Source organism: Nipponia nippon, unplaced genomic scaffold (assembly GCF_047370975.1).
Source record: "Nipponia nippon isolate SJK-2023a ecotype South Korea unplaced genomic scaffold, ASM4737097v1 scaffold_1, whole genome shotgun sequence".
NCBI classification, from domain to species: domain Eukaryota; kingdom Metazoa; phylum Chordata; class Aves; order Pelecaniformes; family Threskiornithidae; genus Nipponia; species Nipponia nippon.
Window position 1 is genome coordinate 686449 of NW_028262290.1, and position 14734 is coordinate 701182.

The 14734-nt window shown below is 65.6% G+C and overlaps 2 protein-coding genes across 3 annotated transcripts in view; one reads left to right on the forward strand and one right to left on the reverse strand.

Moving 5' to 3' along the window:
• The window catches only part of BOP1 (BOP1 ribosomal biogenesis factor), a 68729-nt gene that overhangs the window by 10576 nt on the left and 43419 nt on the right, over nt 1-14734 (reverse strand). The gene's annotated exons all lie outside the window — the stretch shown is intronic.
• SCX (scleraxis bHLH transcription factor) lies at nt 3664-13369 on the forward strand. The gene is made up of 2 exons (XM_009471346.2): nt 3664-4311; nt 12719-13369. Exons 1-2 carry the CDS (start codon nt 3793-3795, stop codon nt 12755-12757), a joined length of 558 nt encoding a protein of 185 aa, XP_009469621.1. The 5' UTR covers nt 3664-3792; the 3' UTR covers nt 12758-13369.

Here is a 14734-nt window from a genome sequence, read left to right on the forward strand (position 1 = left end):
CCCGCAGTGTGGAGGAAGGAGCAAATTCCTCCCAGACGGAGTTTCTTAACGGTGCCGAAGCAGCCCAGTAGCGACAACCCCATCCCTCCCCTCCGCTCGCCTCCCACCCACCCACTCGGCGGCACGGCTGCCTCCCGTGTCGTTAACGCATCGCCTCCGGCGAGCTGCGTCCTCCGAGCGAGCGCGGGGGAGTCTGGAGCCCCGAAGCGAGGGACTGCCGTCACTCAGCCTCACGTCTGGAAGTTGTTCTTGGATGGGCCCTGGGCATTCCTAGACGCACATTCCTGGCAGCTGGAGAGCCTCGTAGGAAAGATTCTTCTCTTGAAAATATCCGGTCCACGTGGAGGAGAAAGGGGACGGGGCAAGCTCAGCCCTCCCACCCCCAACCCTGGAGACCACGGCAGCGTGCCCAGGTGCTGGTGGGGCGCTGGGGATCCCAGGACCATGGCAGGAGGATGTCTCATGTACCCCCCGAGATGACCACAGTTGCCAGGCTCTGCACCCCCAGCAGGACTTCCCATAGGAGCGGGTCCTCCAGGGGTACGGCACGAGCACCGGGCACCCTCTGCGAGGACGGAAGCTCCGCAGAGCCCGGGGTCAAGGTGGCTGCAGGAAAGCCACCCCAAGCACCCCACGCTCTGCAGGGCTGTTAGCTGGGGAGGGCAGGTCCCGAAGACGGGGAGAGGCAGATTTAAAAGGGCCCATGACAGCCCCAGTGCACCGCAGCCCAGCACCCCGGTCCAGGCAGCAGGGCGAGGCAGGCAGCCGCTGCAGGCAGCACCTCCTCTGCAGTGGAGCAGTGGCGTCATTGCAGGCAGCCAGGCCAAGCTTCCAGGTAATAAAGCCGTGGCAGGGGATGGATCGCAGCGGGGAATTTCAGACTCCTCGGCCATGGCTCTGCAGCCGCAGCCTCCCCAGGAGAAGGTGCCTACACCAGGCTCTGCTGCCCTGCCAGGGCTGGGAAGGCGATGCCCAGATCGGGACATCATGGAAGCTCTCCGGGAAGCCAGGAGAGCCACAGAGCCAGGGGTCGGGACGCTGCGATCTCCAGCGCCAAATGCCTCCGCTTATTTAAGACCAGGGCTTTCTGAGCCCGTGCCAGGTCTGGTGCTCTGGCCCGCCCAGGGCTGAGCGTCACCTGCACACAGGACCGCTCTCCATCCCGGTCCGGAGCCGGAGGAGCTGGGCCGCAGGGAGAGGGACGTGCGTCTCACCAGGAAGGACAGCGCAGGGAAAGAGCCCGGGGATTGCACTTGGATAGAAGGTGCTAGAGAAAAGCAAGATCATTAGCAGAGCTAAACGAAAGCAGATGCCTACAGGAGCCTGGGTTTCCAAAGCACACATGGTGAGTGCCCAGCGCTGTGGAAGGAGATGACAGTGGCTTGGATTTCAGAAGCTGCTGAGACTGCTGATTAACTGTGGTAGCACACTGCAAAGGTGAAAAACACTGGCTCGGAGCGACAACGCTCCGTGCGGAGCTCCTGCTGGGGACCGCGCGCGGGGGGATGCGCTGCTCACCGCCGAAAGGGAGGGGAAACCCGAGACTTCACAGCAAATGGTAATTCCCATTTCTGGCCAAGTTAAAACGCCGCTTATCAACACGCCACACCAAGTGCATGCGAGGGCCGCGGCTGCACCAGCGGGGTCTCGCCCGGCTGCCCCCGGGGCTGTGCGCAGGCAGGGTTGGGGCTGGGGACTGCCGGTCCCCCCCTCGCCAAAAGCAGCCACTGGCAAGGGGAGAGCAGGCTGTGGGGCTCAGCCTGGCTGACCCCGCTGCAGCCCCCCAGGCTGTGGGTTCGCAGTCGCCCTGCGAGGGGACGATGCTGCCCTGAGGGTCCCCCGAGCAGGGCCAAGGGGCAGGAGCGCTGCCGGGCTGGGAGATGTGCCTGGGCTTGGGGGAAGAGCCAGCTTTCTCTGGGCACCGACGCGCTCTCTCCTTGGGCAAAGGCAGAGTGTGCAGCCGAAGGGGGCATGCTCCCACTGTCACAACTCATATTTTACAAGGTTACGGGGCCGGGGCAAGGCAGCCCGGAGCTGAGGCAACTCCCTGCCAGCTCAGGTTCCCCGGACCCATCCTGGGTGCAGGGTCCCAGCCCTGCATCGTAGGGACAGCTCTGTGGCCGGGGATGGATTCCCAGGTGCCTGGCCCCAGAGGACGAAGCTGATGGCCTTCACCGGGCAGAACCTCCCTGCCTGCCCTCTGCCTCTGCAGCAAGGGATCAGCAAGCTCCGGAGCGGCCTTGCAGCACCTCCGTGGCCCCAGGCCCACGATCAAGCCCTGGGGATGCACTGAGCCTGCCTGGGGCTGCCACCGAGCCAAGAGCCTTGCACGCACAGCCGGGGCTGGGTCGCAGGGCTCTCCCCACCAGCCTCCAAGCTCCCCCGCGGAGCACAGAAAGGCCTTGGTTTCCTTTCGCCCTGGGTCTGGGCACAGCCAGCCAGGACTGCCCCGCTCAAGCAGCAGCGGCTGGGGGCCCGTGGGGACCCCTGCTCGACCCCCCAAGCCCTCTGTCCCCAGGAGTCTGCGCCAGCTGCCGGCGCGGGCACGATGAGCCGGCGCGGGAAGGGGAGCAGGGGGTAGTTTGGGGCTGGTTGCAAAGTCGGCCCTGCCAGCAGGTGCTGGTTCCTGCAGGCTCAGCAGAGACGGCGCGGTTATGGCACAGGTTACGGGGACAGGAGCGGGCTCCGCACCCGCACGCACCTATCGGGCGGACAGAGGCACAAATGTCGTTCTTGATATCTGGGGAGGAGATTAAAGCAAATTAAAAGCAGCAAGCGTGCACCAGGCAGGAGCTTCGGTGGAGGTGTGCCGGCGGGCAGCTCCTCAAGGGTTAATTCCTCCCTCTCTGCCCCATTAGCAGCAGCAGCAGCAGCAGGATGGATTTGGTCATGCTGCGGGAAGGGGAGGGAGCGCTCTCAGGGGTTCTCTTTGCAGGGACTAATCCTGAGCAGGAGCCTCTCTCCCCAGCCCCGGCCTGGGGGGGACGCAGCCCTGTTCCCGACCCTGTCCCAGGCACAAGCTGCCCATGAACCCCAGCCCTGTCCCAGGCACAAGCTGCCCATGAACCCTGCAGGCACGGGGCCGGGGGAGCCTCCCTCCCGCCCCAGCTTGTAGGGTCCTCCAGGGACCTCTGGCAGCCCCCACAGACCCCAGTGCCCACCCAGGCCCACGCAGGCGATAGGCGAGGATGCCGCACGAGTCCCCGTGTGCCCACCGCGTGCCGGGCCGGCAGCCGCAGCCGAGGCCCACAGCTGGCAGGTGAGCCGCAGCAAGCGCTCCTCTCCTCGCCAGGCTGGCTGCAGCCCCCTGGCCGCGGGCAGGACCCCCAGCCGAGCCCTGAAGGGTTAAGTCCCCTGCGGGGATGGAGGGTGAGCTCAGGTAGGCGTGAGCCTCTGTGGCTCCCACTTCCAGAGCCGGAGCAGGGCTGCCTGCCGGAGCCGGAGGAGGGGCCTGGCTGACCACTGCTGCTGCTATAAAACTCCCAGCTCCTGCCACACTCAGCGTCTTAAGATGCACATGTGTGGGGAGAGGAAACAGGCAGCCCTGCTCGTGAGCAGCCCTTAACCCCTTCTGCGCAGAGAGAGCCGGCGGGGAGCTGGGGAAGGGGACCCCCCGCTGCACCACCTCCCAGCCGGAGCCTGCCCGGGGAGGGCGACGCGAGCCGGGGCTCCCCGGACCCCAGCCGAGGGAGCAGCATGAGCGCCTGGAGCTGAGGCCGCCCGCAGCAGGAGGAGGTCGGCTGAGCGCGGCGGTCCCCACACGGCTTCCCCGGTGTCCCCTCGCCGCCCAACATGTCCTTTGCCATGCTGCGCTCGGCCCCCAGCCGGTACCTGTACCCCGAGATCAGCATGCTGTCCGAGGACGAGGAGAACGGCAGCGAGAGCTCCGGCTCCGATGAGAAGCCCTACCACCTGGATGCCGACGGCTACGGCATCAAGGCCAGCAAGCGCAGGAGCGGCAAGAAACCCAACCGGATCAACAGGGAGCCCCGGCAGCGTCACACGGCCAACGCGCGGGAGCGTGACCGCACCAACAGCGTCAACACCGCCTTCACCGCCCTCCGCACGCTCATCCCCACCGAGCCGGCCGACAGAAAGCTCTCCAAGATCGAGACCTTGAGACTGGCCTCCAGCTACATCTCCCACCTGGGGAACGTGCTGCTGGTGGGGGAGGCGTGCGGGGATGGGCAGCCCTGCCACACCACCCCTGCCTTCTACCACCACGGCAGCAGCAGCCCCCCCGCGCGCGACACCGAGAACTCCCAGCCCAAACAGATCTGCACTTTCTGCCTCAGCAACCAGAGGAAGCTGGTAAGTGGCCGCTTGCGCCGTCCCCGCGGGGCTTTCGGCTGGAGGGGGCTGCGCCGGCTGTGCCGGGGGACCCCCGGGCATCCCCAGCCACGGCCGCGCAAGGACGGGGTTAGGGAGCGCCGGGGCGCCGGCTACGGCGCCGCTGCCATCGAGCCGGTGCGAGCCGAGGGGGTGATGGGATGGCTGGGAGAGATGAAGCAGCTCTGGTGGGAGCTGCATCGACACGAGCTGGAGAGCACGCCAGACCCCGTCAGTGAGCCTGAAACGCGGGCGTGAAAAATACAGCGCCTCCCTTTAGCATGTCTGGATCTGCTGCCCAAAGCCCCCAGCAGCTGCGTCCGAATCTCGCACGCGTTCGCTAAAAGGCAAAGGGATGGGCGAAGGGGAAACCCTCCGAGGGCGAGAAACAGATTTTTAGGAGCTGGAAATCAGAGGCACAGGGAAAGTAAGAGTCTGGAAAGAGTCCGCATCTCCCCTCCGACAGAGTCCAGGCAGCAAACGGAGAGGCGAGAGCGATTTGGGCGCAGGGCTGGTCACAGCCGGGGCTCCCAGCCCACTGATGCCGGCAGCTGGCGGCAGGGCCAGCTCCCTGGGCTGGTCCGTCCGCCTGGGCGAGGGCCGCGCTGGCTCTGCACACCCAGCCGCAGGCCTGGTGTCCCGGGGAGCCACGCTGGGACAGGGATGGGGGAAGCCAAGGCCAACGCCGCGGCACGTAGGTGCCCCTCCAGCAGCCCGGAGGATCGCGGGGACCAGCAGCTCGGGGAGCGGGACAGCTGTCCCAGCTTGCCAAAGGCACCAGCTCTCTACCACCGAGTGGGAGCCGTAACGTCCTGGCCAGCCCGGTTCACCCAGCGTCCCCCACTCCTGGCTCCCGACCCCGTGCCTTTAGGGGAGCGCTCTCCTCCCGGCGTCCCGGCAGGCAGCACCACCTCGCGCCAGGACCAGCCTTCCGGCAGAGGCTGTCTCCGTGCCTGCCTGGCACCAGCACTGGCCAACGCCTGCCATGCAGGCCCACGGCGCCGGTGGGGTGGGCACCACTGCCCACGGAGGGTGAGGGGGCAGGTGGAGTAGGACACGAGTCCAGCAGCCAGACTAGGAAAACCCAGCTTCAGCAGCCACGCCGGGGGCCGTTTGTGCGACTGCCGCCGGCCAGGAGAGGCGGTGAGCGGCCGCCTCCCCGGCACGGCCCTGCCTGTGCCAGCAGACCTTCTGTGGTGGTGCGGGGAAAGCAAATCCCCGCCCAGGGGTGCTGTGCAGGGAGCGACGGCACGGTGCGGGGCTGCAGCCCTTCTCGGGGCTCTCCTGACACGCGGGGCAGCTCCGGCCACGCACACGCAGCCACGGGGGAGCAGGGGCACAGGGAGGAGGTGGCTGTCAGGAGTCTCAAGCCCTGCTCAAGAAGGCTGTGCCCTGGGCGGCTGGGTTTATAAACCCGTCGACCTCCTGCGCGGTGCAGATGGTCTCCGGCAGCGTAGAGGTAAAGGAGGGCGCAAGAGCCGAGGCAGAGGCGTCGGGACGGCAGCCGGAGCCGTGCATGCACGCTCCGCCGTTTGAACCCGTTTAACCCCAATGAGTAACGCCCTGAAGAGGGAGAAGTCTTTGTTAAGGATTCAAGGCTCATTAAGCATGAAGCGGTGGCGGTAAAACCACTCACGAGCGCACCCTGACAGCTTGAGGATTTCAGAGCAGGAAAACCCCAAACCCTGTTAATCCCCCTTGCACGTCCTTTCCAATTCACCAGAGGAGACAGAGCTGGGAGCAGCAGGCGGGAGGGAACGACGTCGGGAGCCGTTGCATCGGCTGGGATTTATGCTGCTAAATCCGAGGTCATCAAAGACGAATACACGGGGCTCTTTCCGCTTGGGCAGCGGAAACCAAGTGCTTCCCCTGTCCACAGCTTTCACGAGCACCGGTGTCAAATTCTCCCCAGCGGGTGAGGGATGCAGACCACCGGCTGGAAAGTGCCCTCGTGCTCCAGCAAAGTGCTCAAGCCAGTGCTATCCCAGTTTAAAAACAGAAGCTGCAGGTGGGGAAGCTCCTACAGGGCTGAACTGGAAAACTCCCCCGCCTTCCAGTTACCAGCCGGTTCGGAAACCTCCTGTAACAGCGTCAAAGACCAAGTTCTCTGTCTCTTTTGCTGGTATTGCCACTTCTGCATCAATTCCAATTAATTCCCATTGCTGCTTTTGCATCGATTCCAATAAATTCCCATTGCCGCTTTTGCATCAGTTCCCAACACGGGCTCCTGTGCGGGGGCAAACCCCAGGACAGGCGCGTCCGTGCCAATGCGTGTGGAAAGGATAAGCCATGCCGGACTTGCCGGCCAAAATGGGCCACCTCCCTTCCTGCAGCTCTTCTGGATAAACCTCCCCGAGATCAGATCCTCGGCGGCTGTCACCGGGGCCGAGATACTTTGGTTTGGCTGAGAAATAAGCTAGGTCGGGCTCGTGCTGGGAAGAGGGGACCGAACAGACCGTGCCTGAGCAGTGCACTCGCTCTGTGCTTGAGGTTTTATGGCCAGATAACAACTCGATAGGTTTTATTGTGTGTTAAAGGAATAAAATAAACCATCTTTTATCAGGAAGGTATTTTGACAAATGGCGAGGAAATGAAAGCAATCTCCTCTGGAGCTGCAAACGCGGCGCAGCTGGGCTCTCAGGGCCCGCGTGACGCTGGGTGGAAGGGACCCTGCCTTGGCTCTGGAGAGCCAGGCGGCCACCGTCCCGCTCAGGAGGAGCCCGCTCCACGCCAGACCGCTCGCCTCGCTGGGCGCCCAAAGCTGACCCAGCGCCAACGTGCGCGGCGGCTCCAGCCCTTCGCCCCAGCGCCTGCGGGCTTGCGGGCTTGCGAGCTCAGCGAGAGCAGGCAGCTCCGGCGACCCCCTTCCCGCTTCCCCGTCCCGGGGGAAGGAGGCAGAGCCGCGCCTGCCCAGCTCCCAGCCCTTCCCCAGCCTCCGTCCATGCCGGGCACGCCGTCTCCATCCCGAGCCGTGGGAGGCTGCAGCAGCCCATGGCTCCGAGGGGGAAGCCGATGCCACAGTTCCCCTCGTGAAAAGCCTGACGTGCTCGAGAGAGGCAGGAGATGGCACGCGTGGCACTGAAGCCCCACGAGACAGCGTGGGCAGAGGCCAGATGCCACCTCGTCCCTGGGCACCCTGGCCGGGAAGGCAGGAGCACCAGGGAAGTTGCGGGTGAGCATCTGCGGTCGCTGTGAGCAGGACCTGCTGCAGGGAGGGGAGAAGCGGGATGGGAGGCGTGAGCTGCCGGGCAGAGGCTCTTTCTAGTGAGAGGGGTCCCAGGACAGAGCTCGGGCGGGATGTTTGGGGTTGCCGGCTGCTGTGGGCACCCCAAGGGACAGCCGAGTAGGGCAGCAAACTTTCTGCGAACCCTTCCTAGCCGGGCCTTCGCCTCGTCCCGCGTTTGCTGACCCAGCAGCACCCCGGTGGGCAAAGGGGCTTGCCCAGATTCATGCTGCGTGACTCAGCCTCGCCTCGCACCCAGGCGTCCCACTGCCGCCTTATCCCAGGGACTTTCCCATATCGGGCTGAAACCAACACCATCTCCCTGGAAAGATCCTTCTTTAAAGTGACTCATGGGTAGGTGTCTGCCGCCCGCCGGAGAAAGGCTGAGCTCCGCTAAAGGGGCTGCCCAGGCTGGCGGCTGCTCAGGCTCCGGCCAGTCCCCCCCGATCTGATCAAAAGGTTAAAAACCTGCCTGGGGACAAGGCCTTGGACTACGCGCCAGCCAGGAGAGAAGCAGGAGGGAGGCGGACACCATACTGGTCGGAGCATCACACTTCCCACAGGCGCTGCAGGACAACGTGCGGGCGGGTGGCAGTGCCGGACGGGACGGTCCCCGGCATTGCTAGGGAGCAGGCTCGTGCCATTCCCATAAGCGAGCACTGGGAGAGGGGGCCCGGGGCCATGGTGCCCGGGACACCCCATCCCTGCCAGCCCTGTGCTTCTCCAGGTTTTCCTTTGTGGCTGTTGCCTGTGCCATCGTCCCCACCAGCACACACAGCGCTGGCAGGGGAGAAACAGGACATTTCTGCTCCTGTGACCGTATCGGCTGGGAAAGCTGCTGGGAACAGCCACGGCTCGGGGCAGCTCGCAGACCACCTGTGCTGGGGGGTGGACTGCGCCTGGTTAAACGCCAAAAAGTCCAAATCCAAGCAAGGCCTCTTGCTGAAACTGCTCCGGGGCTGAGGATCCTCGCAGTATCCTCTGCGTGCCAACAGCCCTCCCAAAGCACTCGTCCCCGCTGCCTGCGTTGCGCAGAGCTGTAAAGGACCGAGAGGCAGGCGGGCCTGGGGACGCGAGACGTGGGGGCAGAGGCGCGTGGGTCACCCTGAGCAGTCAGCGCCGGGATTGCACACCGGTTAAAGTGACGAGGGACGAGTGTCCGGCATGGGCCACTCTGTCTTCTGGAGCGGGAGCACGTATTCGCATGGAAAGCAAACTGGGGAGGGGGCACCGAGACCACCTGGGAGCTAAAAGGTGTCGCAAGAGCGACCACGGCTGAAACCCCCAGCCCGTTTCAGGCTGTGCGGCGGCAGCAAAGGCTGCCTGCACCCCACTGACTGGAGGGCTGACCTGTCCCATCACCCGGGGGGCAGCAACAGTGCCAACGGGTACCCCGTCCCTTCCCAAGCCGCAGAGCATCCAACCCCAGCCGGCAAACCTCCTGCCATTGCCCCCGCTGGCACGCACCGCAGCAGGGGCCTCGGGAGAAGCTGGCGGGATGCGGGACGCAGCTCACGGCTCTATCCCATCCCTGCCCTCCCTGCGGGCAGCGGCCTCCCTGCCTCCATCTCGGGGTGCGGGCTGAAGCCTCCCCTGGATGTGAGGGCAGGACGGGGGAGGACAGGCTCTCCCGGGAGCCCGGACCCGCACAGAGCACACAGCCCGGGCTGCAGCCCCTCACTGGGCGCCCAGAGCGCGAGCCCCCTCCCCTGATCTTGGGGCAGCGCACCCAGCCCTGCCAGCCCTTCGGAGGCTGCCGGGACCCCCACAGAGGGCAGACCAGGGTGACGGCACAGACGTGGCGTTAATCCCCCAGCACCGCCAGCCGGGTGACGTGTGAGAAAGGAGCAGCCGAGCCTGGGGCACGGCAAGGCTGTAAAACAACTCCCATGGCCCCCGGACCCTCTGCCCGCCCCACGGGGCAGGCGCTGCTCGGAGAGCGGAGGGAGGGTGCGGAGGGGTATCCGCTGCCCTGTCCCGCGCGGAGGAGCCAGAGAGGAGCGGGCAGGGGATCGGTGACCGCCAGCTTTGTGCAAGGAGCCGGAGCAGCTCCAGGTCACACTGCCACCCCTGAGGGCAGAGCAGGCAGGCAGCGAGGGAAGACCCGGGTGGTCCATCCCTCCTCGAGACGAATGGGCTTGTGGAGGAGAGGGGCCGCAGAGCTCCCCGGCAGAGGGGAGGGTGACGGCTGTGCAGACCCCCAGCTCCCGCACGATGCCTGCCCCGGCCGGGGCACGTGGGGCAAGCGTGGTAGGAGCGCTGCAGCAAACTCTTCCAGAGCATCTCCCAAACCAGCTCCGGTCCCATGGAAAGGGAGCAGAGAGGAGTCCTCAGCAGAGCTAAGTGCAGCAGGGCACAGGGCCGGAGCAGAGCAATGAGAGGACCGGAGATTTTCCTGTGCGGCTACGACAGGACAGGGGAAGGCGAGAGGTGGCCGTGCAGGAGGGTGGGGGTCTGGGTGGGGGACAGCCTGGCCTGCAGGGACCTGTGGGGCTCGGCAAAAGGGCTGGGGCTGGTGAGGAGTCCTGCCAGCGCAGCCGGCGTCACCGCGCCGAGCAGGAGGGGACAAGGCGGGCAGCGGCCGAGTTCTAGGAAGGCCGCGCTGGTGTGCCGGATCCGGCTGAACCGCCACGGATGGTGGCACAGGATTGCTCAGCAGCACCGGCGGGCGAGGGAGGCACCAGGTCCCAGGGGGTTTCGTTGAACAGACCTCGTGCGGCCGTGGGCGCCCGGCTCAGGCCTGGCCAGCGGCTCTGGGAGCAGGTCGCCGCCGGCTGTTATCGCTCTGTCCCTCGGGAGGCAAAATGCTGGCAAAGGTTTTTGAGGGCAGCCTCAACTGAGCGGGCTTGCGATTCAGCACTAAGGGAGGAACTCGCAGCCTTCGTCAGGGGTAAGAGTGGCTGGGGAGGAAGGAGGGGAAGAGGAGGGAGGAGAGGAGGAGCGGGACGAGGGGTTTGGGCAGAACCAGCTGATCCTGTCACCCGCTGCTTGCCTGCACCCCTGGGTTTTACTGCTGCTGTAGCAAAACCGCTGGCAGCCACCTCTCCTGCGGCGCCGAGTGCCACGCTGGATGCAGCCGAGGGCAAGCTCAGGAAGGGCTGAGCCCAGCCCCGCACTGGGCGCTCTGCGCAGAGCACGGGGAAAGCCACCCTCGCTCCACCGTGGCAGGCAGTGCCCTGCCCTGACGGGTCTGCGGAGGCAACCAGAGCTTCAGGGCGCCCAGAGCCATCCCGCGCTCGGAGCAGCCGCTCCGGGCTCCAGCGCAGGCACGGGTGAAGCTACCCCAGGGCAGCGCCAGGGCTCAGTCTCCCCGGCCCCATGGCCGAGCCCCCCTGCCCTCGCCCCAGGCACAGCAAGGAGAGCTGGAGAGCTCAGTGTCCTCATCACAACCCCCTTCCCCACCAACGCTCTCCAGGTCCCTCCTGCTGTGACCCAGAGCAGGGTCACCCTGCCACCAAGCCCACGGGACAGCCAGAGCTTGGCGTCAGCCAGCGGGGACTGGAGTCCGGACCCGCCTGCAGGTTTTGTGCGAAAAGACCCATAATTTGGGCATGGGGCGGCACGTCAGCGGGGAACGCTGGGCTGCAGGGCCAGTGCCGGGAGCGGAGGGCTCTGTGCACACCCTCAAAAGCCTTCTGCAAGCCCGGAGCCGTGAGCGGGCGGCGAGCTGCCCAGAGCCACGGGCAGAGCCCAGGAGCTCAGTGCCTTGCCCCAGCGCCGTCTCCCCGCTCCCCCCACGGTATCTACAAGATGGGACGGCTCCGCAGCCCTGTAATTTACTGTTACTGCTGCACTTAATGGCAGCGGAAAGGCAAGGTGATAGGGGAAAAAATATGAGGCGGGATTTTCCGAATCCCCATTTCCTCTCCAGACAGCACAAGAACTCCTGGGGCCTGAACATCTGGGAAATTTAATTTTACCATTTCTGAGCTGAACTCCCCTTCCCCTCCCCTCCCCACCCCCGGTAACAAAGGAAGAGTCAGAGCAGGGGCCGCACGTGCAGCCGTGGGGGAGGCTGCACCGCAGCAAGCCCTGCGGACCAGCCCAGGGACGTGGCCTCGGCCGGGCCATGCTGGCAAGCCACGGGCCAGCAGAGGAGAGGTGGAAATGTCACCTGGTCCTTGGGCGGAGAGACCTGCACCCAACCTGCTCAAACCCCAGAATCCCATCAAACTGGAAATGAGAAGCAGCAGCTCTGCCTGTGCGCACCTGGCTGGGGCAGCGGTGGTGCTGGTGGTGCTACTGGTGGTGGTGTTGGTATTAGTGACGATGGTGCTGGTAGTGGTGCTGATGGTGCTGGTGGTGCTAGTGGTAGCAGTGATGGTGGTGCCGGTGGTGGCAGTGATGGTGCCGGTGGTGGCAGTGATGGTGGCAGTGATGGTGCCGGTGGTGGCAGTGATGGTGCCGGTGGTGGCAGTGATGGTGGCAGTGATGGTGCCGGTGGTGCTGGTGAGCTTTTCTGGCGCCCGGGGAGCAAAGCCTGACTCACAGCCTGGCTGCCACCGAGGGGCTGGCCGGGAGGACTCTGCGATGGCACAGGAAGGTTTCCTGCGAGCCGCGGATGGCGACCGGACGGACAGGGACGGATTCGTGTTTTCAAGGCCGCAACAGAGCGCACAAAGGTGCTGCCCGCAGGAACTCAGGCCGCAGGAGCGGGATCAGAGAGCCCTGAACCGGGCGCTGTTATCGGCAGTTTGGTCAGTGTAGAGGGTTTCTGTCCTGCCGCTACCTCTGCCCAGGCAGAGGGCTCGGGAGGCAGCAGCGGGACGAGTGACCGTGGCGGGGGCACAGCGCGGCGGGGGCACAGCGCAGCGGGTGCCGGGCGTCCCGAGGAGGGCAGAGGGGAGGCAGCGAGGGGAGTCCCCTGGCAGGGCCAGGCCAGGGCAGAGGAAGGCACCTGCAGGAGCAAAGCTTTAGGGCAGACGCAGCTCCCGCTCCTGCTGACCCCTCCGGACCCGCCGAGAGACACGGAGGGATGACGGTGACGCCTCGGGAAAGCTGCCCCACAGCTCCCGAGAGCTGTCGGAGCGGAGCTGCCGCAGGCCTCTCCTGCCAAGCACCGGCACAGGGAGGAGCGAGAGGCTCCCGGGCTGGAGCCAGCGTGCTGGCAAAGCTCCCAGTCCCAGGTGTGTTTTTTTAACTTGGCCTTCTCCTCCTTCTCTGCAGAGTAAAGACCGAGACAGGAAGACGGCGATTCGGAGCTAGATGATCATAGTTTTCAGGAAGGACAACAAGGAGGAGCAGAAGGAGGAAGGATGGAAAAGCCACACACACAAAACCACAGCCACGGACACTCCTGCCTTCACCCTGCTGCTGGGGAGAGCTGCACGGCGTCCCCCCGGAGGACCTTACCCTGACCCGGACACACACCACGGGAGAGGCCGGGCGTCCTCCCGGCTCGGAGGGGTGACCGCAGACGGGAGGCGAACACGGACGTGGGGGCGGCAGGACTTTGCAGGACCGCGCGTGGCGGCTCGGAGGAACGCTCGCTGCCCAGGGACGCTCCGCCATGGCGCAGGCGACGCGGCCGCCGCCCGGCGAGCCAAAGGGGCATGGGACCTGCCCCAGGGCTCCTTGGAAGGGGAGTCCCTGCCCCAGTCTCCGCGGATGCCACACACGGCTGCTCCCGGGGGAGAACCGGCGCTCGGACGTGCCCCGTCCCAGGTCTGACTTGAGCAGCGCTGGTGAAACCGCTTAGGGAAGCACCCTGCTCTCCTCGTCCCCTTCCAGCTTTGAGCCACTCCATCCCCTGAACTCTGAGTCCTGGGGTGCTGCATTTGTTGAGTTTAATCAATACATGCTGGTGTTTCATGTCATTGATATGATAATATAAAGCCTGAGCAATTTGTATAATTAAAAATGAATATGGTTCAGACTCACAGCAGGAGCTTCCTTCCTTCCAGAGCCCCCGACCCCCCTCACACAATAAACCTCTGGTTTCACCCTCACCCACGCTGGCTTTAAACACCGTCCGCTCAGCGAGCGATCGAGCCGCAGCTCCAGGTCTGCTCCCCCGGCGCCGCACACAGCCCCTCTGCCTGCCCCCCTGCCCGCGGGACTGCGCCCCAGCGCAGGGTCGGGGGGAACCCTTCCCGCGGGGTGGCCCGGGGCGAGCAGCGACCCCCGTGTGCCACGGTCAAACCCAGCTGGAGGACCAGGTAACAAGCAGGGACTCGGTGAAAGCCAGATGCTGCAGCTGAGCTGAGTTTCCTGGGGAAATAAATTACACACATATGCCACAGCATCTCAGCGCTTGCCGGCGCTCCTCCAGGCAGCGCTCGCTCCGAGATTTCATGGGCCTCCGGCTGCAGGGCAATGAAATGCTCCTTATGTCACCAAAACGGCGTCCCGAGGTTATAAAAAGCACAAGATGGAGTAAAGGTTGAGCCCCAGCCCTTGGAGCAGCAGGTGAGGGGCTGCTCGGCTGTCAGCACATCTGCGAGCCCCTCCTCGCTCCCTCCCGTGGCTCGGGAGCCCAACGGGGCCAAGCCCCGGTGCCGAACGGCTGCTGAAGTGTGGGGCCCCGGTGGGCCGGGGCTCTGAGCTCTGCCGGAGACGGCAGCAACCCGCCCCACGCGCACCAGAAACGCTGGCTTCTCCCTGCCCCGCCAGCGGTACCCAGACCCGCGCTGCGGGACACGGGCTGCCGGTCGCCCTGACCCCCCTGGGAGCGCTCTCCGCAAGAGGGACGCGGGGTGCTCTGGCACCAAGAGGGGTGCTCCCCGGGGGACGCCCAAGGGCACTCGCCCAGCTCAGCAGGGAGAGGCACGCCGGCACCCTGTGCATCCAGGAGGGCTGGGGACGAAGGGAGGCAGCGCAGGGCATCGGGGCGGTGGGCTCCCCGTGCTGCGGCAGGGGGAAGGAGGCCACAGCCAGTGCTCCTCCTCGCAAACACGGAGAAGGCCCTGCGGCCCGTGGGGAGCCAGCAGACCACGGCACACCCCTTGCCAGCGCTGGCGAGCACCTGCTGCACAGAGGGGCCCAGCCTCGATGGCTAAAATGTGCCGTGAAGCATCTCCTCGCTCGGCACAGCACGGAGCCAGCCCCGGGAGCTGAGACAAGGTCAGAGGTGTCAGGCGGTGTCCTGAGCCCCCGGGGACCCCCGCACCTTGTCCCCGGCTGCGCATGGGGCATCGTCTCTCCATGAGCCCCAGAGAGCCCAGTGCCCTGGGACACAGGGCT